Here is a 24519-nt window from a genome sequence, read left to right as displayed (position 1 = left end):
AATATTTCAGTTGGAAGGGATCTACAATGATCATCTAGTCCAACTTTCTCCTTAAGATTTCTTGATTTATACGTAAACAAGCTCTCCAGAATGCATGGTTTCTTTTGATTTATAAAATAGACAAGATTTTAGAGTAAATGCTGGGTTTCCTAGCCATACCTTTGAGTTTTTGAAAAATGCAAATTATATGCTTTTGAAGGTTGCTGCTTAGCTAATGGACCTGGCATTCAACACAGCGTTTGTTCCAATAATGTAAGATTTTTAGGAGAAACCTGGTTATAGTATATAAAAAATGATGTTTTAGTTGTTTTTCATGGAGTGTCACCAGGATTGAAAGCAACTACAAGATTAAATGGCTTTAATGTAAGCTTTGAGGCTCCAGCTGAGTGTGCTTTGAGTTGATGCTTTTGCTCAGGTGTCAGAGCAGGCCATGAAAAAGCATCCTCCAAGGTCAGAGTGGACTTGCTGTGGGCGACAGTCCTGAGAGGGCAGAGTAGGTAACTGAGGTTTCTGTAGATAGTGTCTTCCATGTGCAAAACAAAAGATTTTTCAAATTACACGTGGTATGAGGTATAAAGTAGATATTTCATGCCTGTTAAGATCAGTTTACCTTATAGTGTTAGAAGCAAAGGAAGCTGAGAACGTTTGACGAAAGCTGTTCGTGGATGAGCAAGGTAGGTTCTGAAACCTCATGGTGTGAGTTTGGTTTTACCTCAGCTTCCATAGATGTGTCACCAAGTGAGTGACCCTGCCTGCCTCTTGGAGCCTGCCCTGGCAAGGGAAAGGCAACACTGCACGCTGAAGGGACAAGAGGCAATGATGACAAGTGGCAGCAAGGGAGATTTCAGTTAAAGCAAGGACGGACTGTGCCTGTGGGAGCAGTTAAGCACGGGAACAGGCTGCCCAGGACCTTTGGGAGTCTCTGTCATTGGAGATAGGCAGAACTTGACTGCGCAAGGTCTTGAGTGGCCTAGGTCTGACTTTGAAGCTAGCCCCTTTTGGAGCAGGGGGTTGTAGCAGAGACCTTTGGAGAGCCATCGCAATCGGGATTACCCTATGTTTCATTGCATTTACGTGGCACGGTTGTATTACCTGGTAGAGTGGGCAGGATGTGGTGAGAGGTCCAGGGGCCAGAGCTTCAGGCTGTGATTTCATGGTTACTAAATGCAGTCACGCACCCCAGTGTCCCTCTTACTCTGATACTTGTGCTCTTAGATGTTGAGGTAACTCAGGGAGCTTAGCTAGCTGAAAACTGAGCTAGTCCCAAAAATATATATGTAGTTTTCAGCCAGATCACTTCTTGCTCTGACTCACTGTGTGGTTGTGCAAGTACCACTGCTGACAGAGAGAAGGAGTTGCGAAGAGAACAAGAAACTGCAGTTCCTGACTACATCTGACTTAGGGCAGTATCTTTCTGTCAGTCTTGTGCTGGGACTGTAGTAGAGGTAATGTGGTGGCTATCTGCTTTGCCTGTTGCATCTGGAAAGAACATGACCCGCAGCTTATTCTGGATGGTGGATAGATAGGTGAATATTTGCTCTTATGTCCTTAGTGATAACGGATTGTTATTTGCAAGGAACAGCCTGCATTTAATGGAGTTTATATCAAGCTGCCTTTCTGTTGCAACAAATTTAGGGTCTTCACTGCTTTTTTTTCAGTTGGCTTTACTTGTTATATGTTGGTTAAGACATCATCTGTGAGTTGGTTTTACATGGCTGCTGGCTGACTGAAACCATTTGGAGCTAAATGGCTCATTATTAGAAGCCTCCTGTTCTTTCCTGTGATAGTGATGATTTTGTTAATTAATGCCTATTTTCTGAGCTCCCTTCTGAAGAAAGGGGAGTGCAGGGGGAAGCTGTATAGACCCTAGTGACAGCGGAGCATCAGTCAGGACACAGCGTGTACCTGCTCAGCTGTTGGTACCTGGTATTTACACTGAAGCACTCTGTTCTGGTGTTAGACCTACTGATGCCATTTCACTTCCAGGTTTGGTATGAAACAGGTTTTGATCTCCAAAGCTCTGAACGGGACAGAAACTGGTTACTGAGAGATCACTTCTCCCCTTGCAAATACTGCAATAATTAAGGCTGTCTAAAGTAGTCCATTTAATGACATTAAAATGAAGAGGCTGTGGGAAGATGGGTGGTGTTCAAGGAGGAGGCACTGAGTGTTACATTCCTAATCAGAAATGGTGTGTTTAAACTTAAGTTGCATTCATCTGCTGTGGGAAGATCCTTTGAGGTGTGTGTGGGAAGAAATGGGACACCAGGAACCTTCCCTAATTTTGACCACCAATCATTTTGGGTTTTATAACTTTTATATTTGCCGATTGCACTCACAACACTGTAGTAGCCAGTACATCTAGTTAAAGGTGAGATTTAAAACTGTGTTGTTTCTGTTTCTCCTGTGATAGTAGTCGACAGGGCATGACAAAGGGCTCTTTTCTCACCGTGTCAGCTGGCTGAAGCAGGTAGGGTAGCTCTGCGTGAATCTGAATGTGGCCACATGAAGACGATGTTTTGATGTGTGTTACTGCTCCGTGCTGCGAGTGGTCCAGCAGGTATTGGGTGCTGGGTGTTGGGAAATACCTGCTATACCTGAACAGGCACTTCCTCGGTGCAGCTGTAGTGGCTTGACGTGAACCCAGGCGAAAGCGCATATTTAATTTTTTTGATTGAGAAATCCAGATGCTGACAAAAGCAGACCTTAGTATGTTTTGAAAACTGCTGTTTGTTTTCTTTTAATGAACAAAATCCTTTATCTGGGGGCAGAGTCTGACCCTCCGCAGTGCTTTTGTAACGGGGAAGAAGCAGGTAGCGTAGGACAAACGGCAAAAAAGGAAGCCTCAGGGCTGCTTACAGCCCACGGCTGCAGGTGGTTGGCTTGGCTTTCTCACCCTTTTCACTTTGTTTGACTAAAAATATGGGGAGCCAGGCAATAGCAGTCCTGTTGAGCAGGTGGCCTGAGTCATTATGGTTTGTTATTTATTTTGAATATTGATAAGATGGAAAGTATTTAAATCCAGCTGGGGCACTGAAACAAGAGGTGTGGATATGTCCACAGCAGTGGTTCTGTTAAACCTGCTTTTTGGAAATGCACTGCAACTAGTAGCACACATCATGTTTGTCAGTCGGTTACATTGCATAACTGCTGCTTGCTGGGGCATTACGGAAAAACAGACGGTTGCATTTCACTTATGAGTGGCTAGAACTGCAAATTCAAGGCTGGCTGGAATGTTTGGGGGTTTTTGTTGAAATATTTGTTGGATCCAATGATGTTGTGTTCTAGAGTGTTCTAATACTGAAAAAATTTGAATTTGTCATATTTAAATTAGGGTATTGCATGTGAACTCATAGCTATGAAATCTGCTCTTTAAAAGATCTGAGCATCTATGGCTCTCGCTGGCTGTGGCTGTAGTTGTGAGCGCTCCGTGCTTCTGGAAATAAGACCACTATTAGTTTTTGTCCAAGTGATTGACCTATATGGAATCGGGCATCTCTCACATTTTTAACACATTAGCTGGAAACAGACCCTTAGTCTGGAAAGCACCAAGTATGTGGGAGGAGCAGTTCGGCTGGATGTATTGGTTGCAGTGCCTTTTATGTTGCTTTTTATGTAATGTTCTTTTCTCTCATGCAAATAAACTTGAAGTTGTAGGGAGGGGCTGCTGAGAAGAGGAAAACTTTCATTACAGACAGCTGACATGCAGAATAATATCTTTTTATATGCCACCTACCACGTGATAGTTTAAAGTAAACCATAGTTCACTGGGTAAGGTTATTTCTGGCGCAATTCTCCTTTTTGCGTAAGTAGTCTCATTCCAGCACATCTTGCTTTACCCTGAGATTTGATGTGTTAGTACTGTGCTGGGTAACCGTTACTGGGTATCGGGCCTGAAGAACAGAAATCTTGATGGATTTATGAAATAAATACAGGTGAAGATAAAATAAATTGAGCCAATTCTTGCTTTCTGCTTTGGATTAGAACACTAATTGTAGTTGAAAATAACATTAAGATTAAAGATACAGACTGAAACGGTTCCAGACAGCCTTTCTCATGAAATATTCATGCATTTAGGGCTTTTAACTCATCAGATCACTTATGAAGTCATAGGGATTACAATATTATTACAGCTTTGTCTTGTTTCATGAGTACACTGCATTGGCATATTGATCACTAGAATGCACTCAAATTTAGAATAAAGCTTTTTAGGGAATCTCATTTAAAATGATCAAACGGGTGTTTTAATGCTCCAGGGCGCTTTCCTCAATGGTGTGATTCCAAGAAAGTGGGTCTTTTCCTTTATTCTGTAATTTCAGTACTTTGTAGCCTCTATCTGTTAAATGAACTGTTTGCTCTAAACCCTCATCATAAACACAGTACCAAGTACAAGTCAATCTAGCACTAAAGCAGGCGTGAGCGGGGCGGTAGGGCAGCTAGCTGAGCGTGCTGTTAGCAGGTGTCAGAAAAACTAAGTCATGTCTACAGAGCTGAGAGGCTGAAACTTCTTTCATGGTCCTTTTCATGCCAAGTTCATATTAACTGCATCTGTATGGGCAGAAGTTTAAAAAACTTCCTAAATATATTTTAAAACCAGTGATGGTAGTGCCCATGCATTCGTATAGCTGATGTTGTATTTGTAGAGTTACTCTAGAAAGAACAGTGGAATGGGAGTTTTAACTTCGATGGAAAGATGTCCTAACCAAAATGGAAAGCACAGAAATTGCGGATAATGGCAATTAACATTCAAATTAAGTGTGGTATGTTCTAAGGTCTTGCTCGGAGTGTAGAACTGACTGTCTCCAGGCCATATGTTTAACAAATTTGCATACTAATATGGGAGAGATTTTTTTTTCCTATTGCCTTACGTCTTACCATTTCAAAGACATGTTAAAAAAAGATGACTTTTTTTCTTCCTGTCTGAATACTGTTCATGAGGTGGAGGCGAAGAGCTGGCTGATGCCGGTGGTGCTCATCTTGTTAGCTGCTGTAGGATGTGTCCTCCCTTCCTTGTGAGTAAACATAGCATCTCTTCTTCGGGGAGCAGGAGTCCAACTGCCCGTGGGGTTTTTTTGTTGTTGTTTAAAGACAGCTGTATAATAATCTATTTTGGTTGTAATCAAGCTTGACCTATAAATACTGAAATGGCTCATATAAAACTGATTTAAACTATCAGAGCTATTTCCTTTAGAGGTTAGTGTCACCTTGTTTTCCATAAAGGAAATTCCAGGATGAATTGTCAAAGTAGTTTTGCCCTTTTAAGCCTGGCAGATTCAGGAGGGTTTAAAAACGTCAGAGAACCCCCAGTGCAGAGGTCAGAGCTGCCAGCAGTTCAGTTCTCAACCCTCCTGGCCTGATAGTTCTTGCTGTGATGCCCTTCAGGCTCCAGCACTGAAGTGTTAATAACGTTTTTGAATATTCCTTCAGTTAAAATCTTCACATAGAAGAAAATTTAATTTTTGTTGTAAAAGAAAATTCAGTTTCCACCCCCCTCTGCCCCCAGGTTCCAGGAAGCAGCATTAAGGGACTGAGCTGAATACTGAAGGATTAAGTACCTTCCTTTCTTTATAAAAAGTAATGAAACTGTTACTTTTTCCTCTATTTTAAGTTAATTCTGTGCATTAACTTACTGCTATTCAGGTTTCTATCAAGCCTTAAAATTTGCCATGAAAACATTTCAAGAGGTACAGTTCTCCTTTACAGTGCGAAAATACATCCATCATTAACTGTATTTAGGTACTCATTACATGGATACTCATTGCTGTATGGGTTTTATTTAAACTGATAAACAATGTAGTATTAATAAGTGGCCATATGGTAAGTGGGGCTTTTCATTCAAAAAATCACTGTTAAGTGGGTGTTTAATTAGCCGCAGTTGCGTGGGAACAGTAGGTGTTTTGGTTGCTTGTGGCTGACGCACGCTAAACAGTAAAGTATTTTTAAGGCAGTGAAAATCTCTAGACTGCATATGCAAACCCGACCTTTAGATCGGTCTACGTGGTCAAATCCAGTGTATACACACAAACTGATTATTGCAGCTTTGCCAGTAAGATTTAAAGAATCTTAATATTTTCTGGAATTTGTAAGTTAACCCAGTCTCCTGAAAAGCTGGGCAGTGGTCCATGCTAACAGATGACATGTTTTTAGAGGCTTAAGATTAGTCTTAGAATTTATCACTGATGGGTAGAAATACATTTGGAGAGCATTTTAAACCTCTACAATTTTTCAAGAAGTTTCAAAGAAACCTTAATTAGGAGCAAGCTGTATTGGTCTCTCCATCAAAGATTCAATGCTGGAGACCAAATAAGGACAAACTGGCTTCCAGCCCCCAGCAGTGACCATGCGTGGGCTTCGTGACCAGTGTCTGGTCACTATTACTGCAGAAATAAAATAATTAAAGTGCAAGCTGAAATTGCAGTGACAATCTACCTACCTCATGTCACTTATTTACTCTTAATTATATAAACCAGGAAGAACATAGTTAAGAACGTTGCCAAGCTACTATCAGCACAACAAATTGTTCTTACCAAGTATAATGTAGTTGGTGTTTTGCTATGATTGAGCCTCCTAGAGTCTGTCTGGAATTTAATCTGTATTAAAAAAAGGTCAGAACATTTTTTCCACTAAAGAAAATGGAGGAAAAAAACCTTTATAGGACTTAAAAATCAGCGGTGAGTTATGGATGTGGTAGCCAACAGAGGGAGGAAGTCCCGTAAACAGTGTCTATATCTAATGTTTATGCCCTTTAATATTTACATGTTTTGCTGATGAGGAAGGGGGAAAGGAATTATTTTTCTTTTCTTCTTCTGAAAAAGCTGTCAAGAACTCCTCCAAATTGTGTTAACCCCTCTGCTGAAAATACTCAAGTAGCTGTAGATGAGAAGAGGAGAAATGGCTGAGTGCGAGCGTGGTGTTGCTTGGGAGGACCTCTGTTCTGCCGGCTGTCTGCCACACAGGCATTAGCTGTGTGATTCATCGCCATTCTGTTTCCATAATGTGGCCGCACAATACTTCCTATTAAATTGTTTTATATGTATATATATAATTGAGAAAAGTCTATTTTCTCCTAAATCTGCACAGTTTAGGTGGATATCTTTCCTCCTGTTTGCAGAGCAGTGCTCATTAGTATTAAATTTGCAGTAGTGCTGCAGTCCATTTGGAGGGGCGGCTGCCAATTACAGCGAGTGACGTAGTGTTTTGTTCTAATTTGGGGATGCAGTGTGTGTTGGTCTTTGAGTTTTGCTTCTGGCTTCCTTTCCCCTGTCTTTGTCTGCCTGGCACATGTCCCTAGCAACTTTCTGCAAATGCAGACCAATAGGACAGAAAATAAATTAGCCGTTTCAGCATGGCAAGCTTTAGCTGCCCAAAGTACTTGTTCCTTCCCTGGAGTGCTTCTATAGCAAAGCAATTTAAAATGAGTAAGTAGGCAGTCACTTCCATAGAAGTTAACATTGTGATATTTAAAATTGCAAGTTCAGCGTGAAGCTGGTTGCAGAAAAGATTACAGACTGAGGAAGATCAATCTCAATATGGTTGTGCATAAAATCACTTTTTCAAATTACAGAATTATTGCTATTTTCAAAGAAGTTTGTTTCTCTGACTTGTTTGTGTGTGCTGTAGTTAATTTGCTCAAAGCTCCAGTTCAGCACAACACTGAAGTCAGAAAGGACGGCTGTTGCTAGAGGACTTTACTCTTAGCCCAGGCTTTTATGGCTTTGGCCCTGCATCAGTAACCTTCACAATACACCGCGGAAGATGTGAAATTATGCAGAAACTGGTGATTTGGATGTGGTTCAGAGGAGCACACGGGCGGGACTTGAGTTTTTGAGAATGGATGTGTGCAAGATTTGAAGGCCGTTCTCTTGCTTTTTCCGGTTGAACACTTCAAATAACATCTCAGAACAATGTAGTTTTTCTCTTGTGTTCTCAAATGCCTGTTTGCTTCTTCGGCTTGTCACTAGCTTTATTTTTTGCATATGCTTCTCGCTGTGTTTTTTTGTTTTTATCTAGTACTTCAAAAACAAAAAAAAGAATGTATTTAGATTTAACTTACTGAATCGTGATTGCCTCTCACTTGGACAAGGTATGTTATTAAAACGTTGCTGCCTTCTTCTTTGTAAATTTATGAATTATTGGTGAAAGTTCTCTTTTAGAAATATTAGAATGTCACAATATTGAAATATTGTTACACTTTTCACTAATCACAGTGAATTCAGTTTATAGTTACTTTATTAAAATGCTTTTTAGCGCAGTAGTTGTTCAGGATTAGATTCAATTCCCAAGTCTTATTGTAGGGAATTAGAACTCACTTATGAGTTGCTTTAGTTCTTTGGCGTACTTAGGCTTCCCCTGAGGAGTACGTGTGTTTCTGAATGTCCAAAATACCTGTTTTCTAATGCTGAAGTTACCGAAGTATAAAATAGGTTGATTAGGCAACGTATATTCCTGCCTGGAACCAAAATGTTTTCCTTGTTTTTACAAGAAATAACTCAGGTTTTGGCCTGCACTGAATTTAGGACAACAAAAGCTTATAAACCGAGAGAGACTGGATGTGCACTGCAGAATCAGTAATGCTCCGCAGTTGGGTAGTGACTCATCCTACAACGTGATTATGTGTACAGTTATACACTTGTTGCCTTGATTAGTATTCGATTTGATGCTGAAAGCAGTCAGTGGAAATGGTTATGTTTTTACTGTTAGAACTGTAATATTGAGGGTGAGATGCCTGCCATAATGTAGAAGAGATGTATGCTATTATATGATGTTAATATGTAAAACACATTTATTTGGATGTCAGATACCACGGTGATAATGAGTAATAAAATAGAGGCAGACTCTGAAGATTGTGGGAACGGAAGTTTGTCAAATTGTACTTTAAAGTCACATTGAAGTCCTGCTTTCTGCTTAGTCTTGTCTTTTTTTTTTTTCCTTCCCCCCCTCATTTTTCTGGTATTGATGGCCCCAGGAAAGGTGGAGGAGCTTTTCTGTGTACCCTAAAGACGGGGAGATTGACTGCCTTGGGGAAGGGACTTGGCAAGTGAGTCCATGGCAGTGATTTTTATTATTTAAGTAAATTCTGTGCTAACTAACAGGGTAAGTCTATGGCGGTGTTTGTCTCGCTACTTTTTAGGGGAGGTGTCTGTTAATTAATTGTGCGATTTGCAGACAAACACCCTTTCATTTGTGATCCACCATCCCTCTTCCCGGCACGTTTCTGTAGCTCGCATGTAACAATTGCGTAATTGTTGACAGCTTTGATTAATATTAGGGAAGTATTTAATGTGCTTTCGACTTCATTGAGTAATTTAATATCTAAGAACATGGTGTATAACAAATTAGGGAGCAGATGGTGAATGGAGCTGTCGTTTGGCAGTGCTGGAGCCGGGCGGCCGAACCGGCACAGTGCTGCTGGCAGTTTGCAGCCTACGGTTTGGCAAGTGCCGGTCCTTGGTGAAGCCAAGGGTAGAGCCCTGGGTCTCGTGTTTCCAGCCTTCACTGCTGTATCATTCTTTCTATTTCTTTGGGGTTTTTTTTATTGTGGAGGGGATCTGTCAGTTTTAGCGTGATTTTGATCATTGTAAATCTTTCCTTTCCAGAAGTGCTGGATTTGAGTTTGTTTTGCAAACACGGCTATGAGTAATGAAGGAATTTTGGTGGAGTATTGAGCAATGTTTAGTAGACACTTTAAAAAAAAAAAAATCCACCCCTTTTCATGGCCTAGTTTATAGTAACTTAAAAAACTGGCATGAAGAATATTTACAAGTTCAAAATTAAACAGGTTTGTTTATAGTAGCCATGATTCAATATTTAACTGCCAGGGTAAAAATAACCAAGACATGTGGCTTAACGTCCCAAGAATCTGCCCCTCTCTCGGGGCAATGGGAAAGCGATGGCTGCTGGGGTGGCGCAGCCAGCCCGAGCCGGGAGGTGCTGGAGTTCACGCAGACATCTGCACGTTTCTCTCCCAAATCTGTAAAATGCTGACAGCACATTTCCCCTTGGAAATGTTAAATATTTTGGTTTCCACATGTGAAAATCAGACTTCTAGAAAAAAGGAGGTGTGGGTGATGAGCAAGCCAGCGCTCAGGAGGAGGTTATTCTCTTTTTTTTTTTTTTCCCTAAAGCCGGGTGAGTGGTGTTTGTTCCCTGCCCCTTTCTCCTCTATCCCAGAGACATCTTTCCCTGTCTTTCTCTATCCCAGTACATCTTTCTGGGGAACAGCAAGAGAGCAAAATACATGTCAGGTTAACAGTGCACGTGGCTGTAGAAGCTGCACCTTGAGAGGCCATTTCCCGTTGTCTCTAGGAACTGATGCTTGTGGTTTGGTGTGTGCTCGTTCAGTGCCTCGTTTTTTTCTGTTCCTTTTCTCTCACCCTTTTTTAAACTAGGGCTGTGCGTTGTGCTTCTTGAGTGAAAATGCAGTGTGTGTTGCTGAGTTGTCATCTGTCTTCAGTCTTATAGCTGAGACTGCGTCAGCGCTTTCACTAAAAATCCCTGTTTTCAGGTGTGTACAAGTTGGATCCAAGCACATGCTTGCAGCAAGAGCTGCTTGAATGAACTCTGCTTTGCTGTAGACTCACTTGCTATTATATTTGGAAAAATATTTTACAAGGATTACGACAACTTCATTATCTGTTTCTGCAGCATTTTGATTTCTGTCGCTCCAAGGTGGCACATGCCCATGGCTCTGGAGTGTTGAATGCAGAGCTGCTAAAAAAAAAATACTTTGAAAAAACAAATTACTAGTTTTTCATGTAAACTTCGTATGGTTCTAGTGTTGAAAGGGGAACAATTGCTTCTTTGGTCCCTTGGAGGCTTTCAGAAATGCTCTTGGGAAGAGCAAGTAGCCACATAAAGCCAGACCGTCTCATCTGGGGCTTGAAGGACCAGGGACGCTTTCCAAGGGCTTGTCTCGCCGTGCCCCCATGGCGCTGGCAGCGCGGAGCGAGCGTGTGTCCTGCCCTGCCTGCGGATCGGGAAATACCACCTCGTCTTCTGCCTCTTTACTTACGCGGTCGAAGCCTGCAAGCGGGACGGGACCCGGCTGCCTGGGCTCTTAGTGAAAGACGCTGGCTGCCCATCGATGTTCGGGGGGAGTCTGCGCTTCGCAGGCTGCAGGCTCAGGAGTCATCGGGTGCTGGTTTCCACCCCGGGCAGGGCTGGGGGAGCCAGAACTGGCGTTGGCAGAGAAAAGCAAAGTACGAGGCTTCCTGCAATACAGCACTCACTCAGCAGACTTATCTATGGATGTTGGTCTGCTACTCCAAAAACAGAGAGACACAGAGCTGTAAGCTGTTAGTTGTGCATAGAGACTGGTGTAGCTGGAGCTGAAGCTATAAAAGGCTGAAGGCAGAGGACCCTTCATCTGTCATAGCAGCAGGGTGTAGCCATGGCTATGATTACTGTTTGAAGCATCACTGTTGCTGAAGTTCAGTCTTACTGAACAAATACTGCAAGTATTACAGTCCTTTGAAACCCGTGGACAAGGAGCCAGCAGGGTTACTGGAGGAGGGGGACAGTGGCACTGGGACTTGTCCTGCTCTCGAGGACCGGTGAGATGCTGCATCCCCTGTCTGGGTGCACCTCCATGTTCTCCCCTCCACCCTTTTCTTTTTTCACGGCTTGTAGATGCTCTTCAAGTAGTGTCACATGTGTGACGTCTGTGCTGCCCAGGCAGGGCTGGGAGGACGGCCTGTCCCCCTCCATCCCGCTGTGGTATGGGGCCTGCCCAGGAGGAAGCGGGGGCCGGGGCACGGCAGGGCTTGTGTGTGGGCTGGAGAGGTACGGGACAGGATGCCGGATTCGTTTCGGAGGGACCCTGATAGCATCAGTGCCTGATGCTTCTGTTTCCTGCGTGCAGTGATACTGCACCTGGCTGCAGAGGTACGACGCGGTTGCACAGGCGTTGTATGTTGCTTGCGAGAAAGAAACCTGATGGATTCCATAAAATAATTTTACTTTGTAGGTGTTGCAACAGTCATTGGATTTTACCACGGCAATGCCAATTGTGAGCGGTTAAGCTATGGTTTCTCCCCTTTAAAATCAGTCAGGGTTGCTGGGCTGCTTTAAACATAGCTGGCTTTCTCCTGCATTCTTGATAGTAGAAAGTACTAAGTTTTCATCTCCTAAAATGCGTTGCAAACTTGATACAACCTCAGACAGGCTTAGGCTGACCTCAGTTGGTCTTTTGTAAGTGAAGTCTTCTGTAGAGTATATTAGGAGATAAAGTCCGCAGGAACATAGTGATTTGACTTAAGCAGCACCCATCACTCCTGCAGAAGAAAGTTGTCTTTTTGTTGTGGCAAGAGGAAACTGTGGGAGAGGAGGAAAGAACCTGGAGAGCACGGGAAGCTCCCGAGCGCTTGGAGATCCATAGCAGCCAGCTTTTCGGGTGAGGGTTTGATTAATCCAGTTTGTCAGAATGGATGGAGTCTGTTAATCCGTTAAAATGTGGCCATGTCTGTTTAAACCTACCTATTGGACATGTGCTCAGTGCGCAGTGGAAGCCCAGCCAGTGCCCTCGGTGGCGTTTCCAGCCCCGCTTCAGCTGCCATGTAACGCCAACGCCTGCCCGAGCGGCTTCGCTGCAGCAAGTGGGAGCTGCGGAGGAGCAGATGCCTCTCCTTCTGCCCTGCCTCCCCCTCGCCTCTCAGTCCAGCCGTGGCCTTCTGACTCATTTAGTACTGACTCAGTTTTTAAATATCTTTGCTGATCTGTTATCTGTAGCTTGTTCTTCAGAAACACACTTCCTCGGGTTTCTGGGGTAATGCTTTCCCACGCCGGTGCAGGCACGGCGTGCTGCAGGTGCAAAGGTGGCGGGGAGGGAGTTTCAAGTAAGTTGGAAGAAGGGATGTGGGAGCCTGGATCCTGTTGCCTTTCAATAGGAGTTGGTCATGGAACTGTTCTTTAAAATTCCCACACCTGGGCTAGCTGAACAATGAATGGTCAAAAATCAAGGGAGGATAGCCGTCAATATATATTTGGGGATGAAATCATGGTGTCGAGGTAGAAGGCATTGCCAGAGGAAAGAGAAAAAGTGAGACTTTGGAAATGTGTGTGATTTTTTTGCAAATGCAGTCATCAAATAACAGGTACAGCGGATTGTGGACGGAAGTGGCAACTTTGCATAAATCCAGTAAAAATTGATGTAAAGAAAACAACAGACAAGCTATTTAGAAAATGATTTGAAAATAGTGCATAAGAAGAGAGAAGTACTTCTCCCTGTGATGGCAATCTTTTCCTTCCGTGTCTGAGGACTGTATTTTATTGCTATCAAATCTGGTAGACAAAAATCAGGAACTTGAAATTTTCATTTAAAAAAGAAAGGGAAAAAAAAACCAAAACTGCAAGTAACCTGTGCTCCTAGATGAAATCTCAAGCCAACAAGGCGGCAGGGTGAGCAGCCTGGGCCCGAGCTGATGGGAGGCAAGGAGGACCGAGCCGGAGCACGGTCCTGCACTGCTGCAGCTCCTCTGCCGCCTGTGCTGGGGCCGGAGGTGTAGGAGCGTTTTGGCTTCATAGCTCGGCTGCCTCTGGCCCAGCCTGCCCCGAGCAGGGCGGTGGATGTGCTGTGGCTCTTGGAAAATGAGACTCGTCAGCCGTGGTTACTCTGTTTTCAGACTGAAGCTTCGTCACTGAATGTGAAAGATTAGATGGCTGAGCTGAGACTGCTCCAGGAGCTGCATAGCACAGGGACAAGTTTTACTTCTCTCTTCCAAAAGCCAATGCAGTCCTGTATTAAACAGAAATGTGAACTTTACAGTTGTGAGCTTGATTTTTACTTTTTAACCTCAGAAAGTTCAATTTTGTGTCTTCTTCCTATGGTTTACCTTAACTGCAAGTCCAGTTTGTAAAGTGTTTTTTAATGACATAATCAAGTAGAAATTGTGTTTTGCCATTGGCTTCCACCCAACCCCCCCCAGTCTTTCACTGTCCTAGAGGCAAGGTTAAATTGTGCTGGAGTTCTTGTTGTTAAGGTAATGTGATTTGAGTAGTCAGAAATTGCGTAAAGCTCCATTGATAAAACAAAGAGCAAATTTTGTAACAGGTGTGTGTTGGTTTGAAACCATAAAGAGAAGATTTGGCGCTTGCATACACTGTCATTTGAAAAACTATTAATTCTTTTTTTTTTCTCCCCCCCCCCCCCCCGCCTTATAGGGAGCCTGGAAAAACCTTCAGTAGGGCTGCTAACACTGATGAGAGATCTTTTATGCCAAGGTATGAGTTTTTTAATGTTCTCAATGTATTTTAGCTGAAATTGCTAACTGTGGAAACATTGCAGTTGGGGAAATTTGAGAATTGATAACTGTATAATGCATTGTTTAGAATAAAAAGTTGCCTGAATCTTGTTTCCTGTAGTGGGGAAAGGAACCCCTGAAGTTTTCTGTTTTGTCTTTCCTGATGTCCTCTGCTATTGTACAAAATACAAATCTATGATTACAGTCCACAGTTTGTTTTTCTTTTTAAGGCTAAGTCAAGAATGTGTCTACTTTGATTTTTATTTTTTTAAGTCTTTTGTTATCGTCTTACTTAATGGAGATTGTGTCATCAGTTATGGCCAACGTTTCATCAAGTTATGCAAAACCATCAGACCACGTGCTCTTACCACTGTCTTCCTCACACTGAGCAGCATATCTGCACCTCCTGTTACTTGCAGCTCCCTCAGTGTTTGGAGAAGGAAGGAGAAACTAATAAGCACAAACTGCCTTCTTCAGATGTATAAATTTGTACTCGGGCATTTGCATTTCACAGGGTGCACGTCACATTTCAGGTTAGCGTGAAGTTCTTGCACCCACTCTCTTTCAGTGCTTATCTTCTGTGTTCGCTTATCTTCTTTGTTTATGCTTCTCTCTCCCCACCACGCAAATTATAAACTTCTCGATGAGCTGGTGAAACTTTTTTAACAGGAGCGGCCAATTTTTGCATCAGGTTTATCTTCTGAAGGGCCTTGGCTGTTCTCCCCACGCCACCCCACCCGCAGCCTCTGCTTGGCTTCTTCCACTGGTTGGGAAATACCCTGACAGTTTTGCTGCTTTGAACCCTGATTCAGCCACTTGGTTGCAACAGGGCAAAAGATGATTCGTGCAGTTAAGAGAGTGCGTGAGTGCTTGCCTGAATAAAGATGCAGGTGAGCGGGTGCTCGGAGCCGCGTTTCAGGTTACAGCTACATCTGCGATTGCATCCATGTGCTCGTCCTTCTCAGAGATCCTTCTGCCATCCTGCCTGCACTGCTTTTCATTTTTGTATATTAAAACAAATATCCTGCATCTTTCCTTCACCTCTCCATCTGTTCACAGGGTGGGCCCTTCACTCTTTCTTCAGGAAGGAGCTGGGCATCTTCAGGCTGATGCTGTGAATAGCTGAATATCTGTTTCTGTCACTTCCCAGGCAGTGTTGGTGACAGTAGCAGCAGCAAAGAGATGCTTCTGTTAAAGAATAAAGAAAAGAGATTAATCCTGAGGTGTCAGGTGTTTTGCAGTGTAGAAGCAAAGTTTATGCCTTATTATAGATTAAATCTGAACCCTACTAATTTATTACTCTGTATTTAAAGTGGCTGTACAGGTGCTGGGTAGGTTGGAGAGTCTGATACAGCAGGGAGGAGGGAGCCTGCCGCTCAGGGCAGTGATGGGTTAGTATGAAAAGTGCTCTGTGCCCCATGGTTGTCCTGCCGTAGCTAGGTGGCTGTGTGTGTACGGGAGAAGGGAGCACAAGCAAGGAGACATGCTCAGCTTTTGCTTTAGTTTTGCACCACAGCATGCAGAACTGATGAGACTGGTTTCACAACATTTATGACAATACTAAAAGTTGGTTTTTTACACTCCTTAGTGATCATATTCTTTTCTTGACTCGAAAGAAACACTTAACACTCATAATTTCATTCCATTTTGAAACGTAGCTGTTGCTTCACAGCATGCGACTCCGCTACACAGAGCTCTGGATGGAAATGAATGCTACTGTGTCTAACTGTATTTAGGTGGGCATCAACAGTTGCCAAATGAAAAGTTGGCTAGGATGGAGCGTAGTGATTTCTTGACCACTCTTATTCATGTTGTATAAACAGATAACATTAACATACTTGTGAAAGAGCTACAAGATAATTAAGGCGTGTGGGGCTTACAGTAATAAGGCTCATGCGTTTCAGGATCTTGGTTTCCTGTTGCACCTGAAAAAAATAATCAGCAAATACTGCAGAGAAGAAATGAGAAGTTAGTCTTGTACTGCTCCCAGCTGAAACTTTCCCACAAGTATTTTTACTATAAATAAGAAGTGAAAGAGTTCACAGCTAAATTTAACCCTTAGCTTGATTGCTTTCTGGGTTTTCTTGGATGGAACAGACTGTGGAACTGTAGGAAGATGAAGATAAACTGGATCAATAAGTTGCATTTATACTTTATAAAAAATGCATTGCCTTTTAATTTCTAAGGATTATCAAAGGGAAAATCATCGCTAATTGGAATTCCCCTCTCCTTCCCATCCAAAATCATGATTTTTGAAAGAAAGGAAGTGAATGTTACTTCTCGGGGAAATTTTCAAGCAGAAGAGCTTACAGCTGCCAGAATTTTAACCAAAAATGTTGTCAGCATAGGAGAGTGCATAGACATTGCTTGCTCTACTTTTAGATATTCAAAGTTACCATTCTGGAAAACCCCTTTCAGTTTGACTTAATTTCACAATTTCTGTGAAGTTAAGCAACTGCAGCTCCTACAGGCTTCAGGAGTGGAAGAAAAACCACCCCAAGGTGCTTAAAACTACGGGCTGCTGCTGCTGCTAGCTTCAGCTTTATTCCCCCTCTAAGGCTTGAGCGAGGGAAGGGTAGCTTGGCTACATGACCGCAGAGAGCCTCAGCACGGGCAGGCAAGCGCTATATTTCTGTTCTTCTGACTTAAAAATTAGCTTGAAGTTGTGCTAAACCGGCCGCAGAATTTGTATGCCTCTCTCCAGCTGCACACAGGATTTCTTAATTTTTGTTTAAACCTGTACTTGTGTCACATTTGGACCATAACACGTACTGTGGTTGAGGGGTGAGGGTTAGAAGTAGGGTGTTTGGGCAAGGTCTCCAGTAACGTGTTCAGGTGCCAGTCCCAGTGCACCTCCAGTGGGGACTGGCTACGGGTGTGTGGCAGCACGTGAGTTTCCTCTTGACTCTCTGTTTTACAGCTTTCCCTTGGGAATTTAAATGATAGAAGAAAACCTGTCCCGATTTAATGATTATATAAACTTGAGACACAGATTGTCAGGGAGTTGTCCACAGTTGCAGAGCTAAAAATACGGTCCCTGTTCTTCGCAGACTGTTGTTAACAGTAGCCGACAGGGTGATACCTTTCTCTATCAAACTACTTGGAATACGTTTTTATTTTTAAAGCAATCCTCAAACCGTAGCCAGTGAACCCATAAATCCTGTGGCAATGTTAGTTCGAAATGCCTTTGAGAAATGCAGCTTGCCTAGCCTCATAGTGCTCGTGTTTCTGAAGCCTTACTTGGGAAGAAAGCGCTATCTTGCTGGGGGAAGAGGGGGAAGATAATTAGCTGCTGAGGTCATTGTTTGCTTGAGCTGCGTTGATAGGGACAGCCCAGCCTGGCTTATAATGTAAACATAGTGTAAAATGTTTATCACTAGCTTTGTCATTTGCCTTATTTGTCAGGGAATCTCGATGAGAATGAGAAGTTTTCTGGTGCTGCGTAGTGAGTTGAGGGAGTTGTAAGATTTCCATAAAAAGGCAGAGTCCTTGCTTGGGCGAGCAGAGAGGATCTGCCTTGGCAGCTGTAAGTTAGGCCTGACCTTTTCCAGAGAGAAAATACTGACCTAAATCCTTCCCTGCTGGGGGTGGGTGGGAGAAGTAAACCTCTCTACTTGCATCTTTCTGATCTAATTTTCTTGTCCGAGACTCATTGTTTTATGGTATAGAGTGCTGAGAATGCAGAGGACAGGCAGCGAGAGCTTGTGCTACCCGGTGCAGCTGGGAGCGGGCGCGCGTGGCTGCGCTGTGTTTGTACCATGGTGTATTCATCCTCTTCCTCTCTGAGCACCAGCAGGCTAACAGGTCCGGCTTTGGGCGTCTCATATAAACTGGGGCTGTCAGAGCAGCCATCTAAACTTGAGTCCCCAAGTAGAAAAATAAAACCCATAGCTGTTACTAAAGAGATTTTTGTTCTCAGGAGTATTTGGAGAAGGGGAGCATGTTGCTACTTTCAGAAGACAGTGTCATAAATTTGTATGTGCAAGTATGCTTTTAACTGTTGGGTTTTTTCCTGCTTTCCAGATCGTTGCTATTTGAACAGACCACACCATGCGTGAGTACAAGCTAGTGGTCCTTGGCTCAGGAGGTGTGGGGAAGTCCGCTTTGGTGAGTTTTGGGAAGCAGTTCTGAAACCGATACACAGCCTTCAAAATTGGCCTGTCTTATTGCAGACAATGCTCATTAAATGCAGTGGGATATTTGTATTACTTTTAACATGCATAGTGAGTTCCACGTAGCCACTGTTACACTGCTGAAATATCTGTGAATTTATGTCACGTTTTTGAAGAAGCAGCAGGCGATTAATCGCTGTTACAATAGTTAGCATTTCATTTCTGCTTGCTGCATGGGTGTGATACTGTAAATGACTGAATGTCTGTATCTAAGTATTAAAAGCCTAACCTACACTGGAACAGTGAATGAAGTCTTGCCATGCATGGCAGTGAATTAGTGATGGTTGCAGCTTTGCAGACTTTGAAGGCTGTGTGTTTTCCATCCTGGATAGAACCCGAATGAGCAGCCTGGACTGAAAACATGCGGCAGAAGTCCCCTCCAGCGTATGCAGTGCAGAGGGATAAGCAGACTGATGACACTTTGCACTCCTTAAGTACTTGTGTTGTTTCTAATAAGAGGTTTACATAGCAGACTTGATAGTTAAGCATTGTAAGAGAGAGTTCTATCACCTATTTATCACAAATCAGTCAAGCAGCTCGCTCCAACAAGAAAGGCAAAGAACTGGTCGAGTGTAAAATTATCTAAAACAAGGAACTACACCATGTTCCTTTTCACAGAAGGTGATAATAGCTGACCAGCCACTCATGTTGTAGATGCTGCTTCTTGCACCGTTGTCTATTCTGCTGAAATGGGCTGCTAATAATCTTGGTAAATCACCTGCAGAATCCAGATGAACAGGAGGAAAGATTATTCAATTATGTGTCAAATTTGATGTACTCTTTCAGAGATCCCATCCTAAGCTTTACAAGATGTAGATGTCAAATTTTTTTGATGCAGTCTGTTCTTCCACAGCAACTTAAGCAATCTGTATTACTTTTTCCACCAGCATCCCCTTGATTATCTTGCTTTTGTTATGTGACATTGAAAGACTCACTAGGTAAAATAGGGCACTTGTTAATATGCTGTACATAAAAATTATTCAGCATCTGACATACTTGAATTTCCTTATTTGTGATGTGAAGTCTGAGTCAGCATCCATCACTGGCCTTTCTAAAAGCTGAAGTGCGAATACTTAGTCTGGTAAACAAAAGTTAAATTCTTTTTGACAGTCTAGGTGCTAAGTAAGCATATATTGTAATTCATATCCAACATTGATCCATTATGTTTATAACAGGACACAATAAGTGCCATTTAGCAGCTAAGGGTGAATAATATTTAGCTTTCAAGATGACCGTCTACTTATTTACAAGCATTAGCAAGGAGAGGTTACAAGGTGGGATTTAAAATAATATGGAGGTCACTTTAAAATTTGTTTCTTCGAACTGTATAAACTAAACTGTCTAACAAAGAGGCTGGTGTTTGTTTTCAGTTCTGTGTTTTTACAATCTGAGTGTAGATTACAATATGGTGTTGTTTCACTGCAAATCCTCCTTCTTGTTTTAACTCTTCTGTGCCAATATGATGCTGATTGTGCCTTTTGGTAATGACAGGATAGCAGAAAAACCTTCACAGTTATTAAGGCACAGTTATTTTGCAACTTTTGTTTCCTGTCCAGTAGTTTTCTCCCCATTTCTAATGAGGGTAAAAGTCTTCTGGAGTGTCAGTGGGTAGACAGTATTGCCAAGAGTATCCAGTTGTGCATAGTCCTATATAAAACTGGAAACCAAAGTTGGCACACACAACCCCCAAACTAAGGGAAAGTTATAAAAGTCTTGGATCCACACGTAACCTGAAAACAACCCCAGCTTTGTATCTTCTCCCTTGGCCTCTCTTTCCTTCTATAATCAATAAAAGTAAAGTACATCAGAGATTAAGAATATTACATAGTAAGATAGGTTAGGAATGAAGTTGAATATAATCGTAATTATTATTGTAGTTGGTGTGTATGTGAACACACAAGCACCAGTTGAGATAAAAGTTAGAACAGTGATTTACTAGAAATAAAACAATTTGAGAAGAGAATACATGGGTTCAGTTAATTTTCTTTCAGAGCAGTACTGAATTTGCAGATACAACATAAGACTCTGAGTGTTACAGTTGAAAGACGAAATGTCGTGAGTGGTTTGTCAGATTCTCGCACTGAAGGCTGGTTCACAAACGCAGTTCCCAGAATAGAGTGGTACAGATGTGACCGACTTCAGTGCTCAAATGTTAGCCTCCCAGCAAATAGCAACCTTCTTTGGACCCTTTTTGATTGGCTGTGCTAAGAATCCTAAAATACAGTCTGTAACCTACAATTCTTATTGTTGGTTTCCATTGCTGGTATAACACTGTAATCCGCATTAACAGTGGTATCTTATTATAATGATTTTGCTGAGATCTGTTATCTGAAAGGCAGACTGGGATGACTGTGCAGTGTGACAAGAAGATATTGGAGAAGCAAAGGCTTTGATCGTTAGAGTGTAAAACAGGTTTATTTAGTGATATAGGATGATTTTTAAGTGAGGTAGTACTAGAAATCTTTTGTTCTTATGTTAAAAGAAAGCAAATCATGAGGAACTGCTCAGTTTCCAGCATACAGCGAGATGTTCTGCATGTGTCTGGCATATGCCACTCTCTGAAAGCTTGCAAATACTTGTGTGACAAACGTGAACCCTCTAGCAGAAAAATCTCAGCCTTCTGTCCAAACAAAATACGGCTTCTCGAAACAGGTAGTGACTTTGCAGAATCTGTATTAAAAAACTTGTGGAAAGTTCAGTTGGCAAAAGATAGTTGGTGTGTTTGGTTTTAAAGAGACAAAAGTAAGCACTGGGATCTTGGCACTTAGTTTTACAAACAAACACCACCCTTGTTTTACAAACATCAACCAAACCTCTGGACGCTGCTCTGCTGCATTAGTACGTTATTGCAGATTATTGTAGGTAAGAGCGTGGGGATGCGGGCGAAAAGGAAAAGCAAGCTTTGCCTTGCAGGGACAAGTAAAGCTGCAGAGTGACAGGAGCCAAAGCACACCACGTACAGAGCTTGGATGTCCAGAGATGGGCCACATCCGAATGACAACTTGATGGGAAATGTTTAGAGTAGATTTGCTTTGAATAATTGTATAGGGGAAGAAAGACTTCCTCTTTGAAATGAATGATGTCTCCTTCTTTAATGGTTTAAGACAAATTGAGTATCTGGAGACACTCCAGATTTAACTTGCTGCTCTGAAATATGTCTGTGCTCTGGGCATGTAATCCAGAGTAGCCTCACTGTAACTCTAATATGATTTGAACTGAAATGTGGATTTTCCACAATGTACTTTTCCACAGTGTACAGATTGCCAGTTCTTCTGATTAAATTTCAAGTCTTCCATATTTGGTGATTTTTATTCTTCTACAGTCACAGGCACTGAAGTAAAGGCATTTTTGAGGATATCATCTTTTATGAAAAAAGCAAGCAAGAAAACAGTTTAAATTTCAAAGAAGTTTTGAAAACACACTTGAATAAAGTGATTCTTAAAACAACAGAAAGTACCCAAGTTTTATTTTAAAGAATTGAAGATTTATATGTCTTTTTCTCTGCTCCCCACTATTGAATTTTAACAGCAGCATTGAGTAGTTTTTGTGTTGTTACTTTTTCATAAAGTGCTTCTTGGTAAATGTTACTGGTCGTGTTCAGTTCACTTAATTTTTTTCTTCTTTCCTTTCTCCCCAGACTGTACAGTTTGTTCAGGGAATTTTTGTTGAAAAATATGACCCAACAATAGAAGATTCATACAGGAAGGTAAAATAACATCATTTTTATTTCTTTCAAGCCTGATAGAGTTTGCTTCTTTTTAATAGCGCAAGAAAAGCTTACCGGAATGAGAAGGGGTCTTCTCTGAGAAAATGTTATGGCTGCAGGAAAGCGATGCATACAAAAGCATCAGTCTTGGACATGGTTTCATGCAGATAGTTTCCTTTGGCTTTACAGAGCACTTTACTAGCTTAGGGCCTCTGAATGTAATCAGGCAAATTGTATCAGCTACTATAAAGCTGAATTATGAGGGAATGACAAATTTTGCTGTTAATTGGACCGCTCCCTAACTTAGTCCTATTTAACAGGAGGATTAAACTTCTATTACTCCATATAACCAAGAGCTTTCACTTCAAATCTCCTGTGACTCAAGTTGAGGCAGTTTGAGGCTGCAGCTCTCCACTGTTTGCCTGTTTCTTCGTTGGAGGTTACTACACCTGCCCAGAGATCAGTCTGGTGTATTTTCCTGAACCATCACCGATTTCCACTTGTACTGAGATACGAGCTGTGGTGGTTGGCAGCCGAGCGTACTGCCCGTCCTCCTGCCAGTGCTTCTGCTTGATGCCTGAGGATAGGAACAGCTCAACCAAACTGGGGTCAGACTGTTACTCAGATCTGTTTGCTGTAATTTGACATATAATTACTACTTCAAAACACAGAGATATCAATATTTGCTATGTGTATGCTCTCTGTAGAAGTTGTTACAGAGGGTATATGCACCATTCATCACAGTAGGTTATATTACTGTAGCATAGCAATTGCCTTTTGTTGTTTTCTTTTAGGAATGGCTGTTTTGCCATTTAGTTCAGATGCGTTCTGCTTGGTTTGAAGGCATATAAAATTCTTTACGGCCGTTTTGGATGCAGGCTTGTAATTGCTGAGCAAAAGTCCTTGTCAGGGTCGCTGATGCTGTTGTGTTACAAAATTCTATCAACAGAGCTGCTTTCTTCACTCCATTGATGTCAAGTAACCCATTGTTTTACAGATTAGCATAAATGTTACCATAATTAAAGGCACCAAAACATAAAACAAAAACTTGTAGCATTTATGCCTGTGATAATTAAATGTAAATTGTGGTATGAGTTCTGCTGTTAAATTTATTGACTTTGCTGGAATTACCCTTGTTGGATCCGAGACATTTCTTAGTGAGTTGAAGACTTGCTAAGCTTAACTGTGAGGATCACTAAATATTTTGCTTTTTCTTTTCTTCCTTACTCCCTTCTCCCCCAGCAGCAAAGAAAAATTGACGTTTAAGGTCCTTTGATTTGTAACAGTGGATTTTATCTCACTTAAGTTGAGATGTTTACAATGAGCTGCTCATTTAAGCCTTTATAATCAACAGAGTCCTGGAGCATAAGTGAGCCGACCCAAATGCCTGGCTTGGGGCGTAATTAATCCTCTAACAGCGGTGCCTCTTTTAGCGTTGGGGCAGTGCAGGTGGCTGGCTTGCTTATAGAGGTCTTTGTGGCAGAAGTAAAAACTAACCTGAGATTCCTCTTGCCTCTCCCATTTCAGACATTTTAGTTTTAACTGCGTTTGTCTCTTCCCTTTTTTCCCCAGCAAGTGGAAGTAGACTGTCAACAGTGTATGCTTGAAATCCTCGATACAGCAGGGACAGTAAGTATAGTTTCTTTTTCTAATTGGTGTGGAGTTTCTTTGTTAAGAATGAGATGAGATGTTAAGAGTAGAACTTATACTAGTATAGTAATCCTGCCCAAGCAAAACCAATAGATCAGCTGCAATAATTTAAATTGAACGATTTTGTTAAATGACCCAAACCCCAGTGTGGTAAATGAGCCTTCTGCGGCCCTGCCAGCAGCGTCGTGAACCCCTTCCCCAGCTGGTGCCCCAGTGCTGGGACACAAAGGTTGGTGCATCCTGTGCCACTCACCTCTGCTCTGCCATCCACCGTCATCTCGCTGTCCACACACTGATACAGGGTAATTTTACGTGTTAATTTTGCAAGTGGCCAGAATACGCAGACACAGATTGAAGCCACTTCCAGGCAATGCACAGGATCATCTCCCAGCATGTCACAGCCTACATGGAGAGGATTTCGTCAGTAAAGGTTTTGTACCTGTCGGTGGCACCTCCCTGGCGCTGCTTTGGGAGGCCCATGTCGTCCTTCCAGCCTGAGAGCAGCCAGGGCCGTGCAGTGACTCCCTTTGCCACGCCAGCGTCACTTACTGCCATGCAAAGTCCTGTCACGAAGTAAACAGACCTTGTAATGGTTGAGTGCACATCACAGGGGGAGGACATGCTTCCTAAAAGTTTGTTTTATTTAGAAAGCTTTGAAAATTACCAAGAGCAATGCGAAGGCGTGGAAGCAGAAATCATTGTTACATGGTTCTGGTAAAGCTTCCTTTCACAGGCTTGGACAGGGGCAGCTCTG

The 24519-nt window shown here is 42.3% G+C and overlaps 1 protein-coding gene across 4 annotated transcripts in view; it reads left to right on the top strand.

Moving 5' to 3' along the window:
* The window catches only part of RAP1A (RAP1A, member of RAS oncogene family), a 50142-nt gene that overhangs the window by 12104 nt on the left and 13519 nt on the right, over positions 1 to 24519 (top strand). For 3 of the 4 annotated variants that reach the window (XM_050911590.1, XM_050911588.1, XM_050911586.1), the window contains exons 2-5: positions 14158 to 14217; positions 18261 to 18344; positions 22047 to 22115; positions 23688 to 23744. In XM_050911590.1, the coding sequence (XP_050767547.1) occupies positions 18288 to 18344; positions 22047 to 22115; positions 23688 to 23744 (183 nt within the window). In that variant the 5' untranslated portion in view covers positions 14158 to 14217; positions 18261 to 18287. Of the gene's footprint in view, positions 1 to 12278; positions 12392 to 14157; positions 14218 to 18260; positions 18345 to 22046; positions 22116 to 23687; positions 23745 to 24519 lie in introns of those variants that run through there. The other variant, XM_050911587.1, reaches the window with a different exon arrangement.

The sequence above is a fragment of the Gymnogyps californianus genome, chromosome 27 (assembly GCF_018139145.2).
Source record: "Gymnogyps californianus isolate 813 chromosome 27, ASM1813914v2, whole genome shotgun sequence".
Lineage (NCBI taxonomy): Eukaryota > Metazoa > Chordata > Aves > Accipitriformes > Cathartidae > Gymnogyps > Gymnogyps californianus.
The sequence above is the reverse complement of the archived record's forward strand: the minus strand, read 5'-3'. Positions and strand labels throughout refer to the sequence as shown.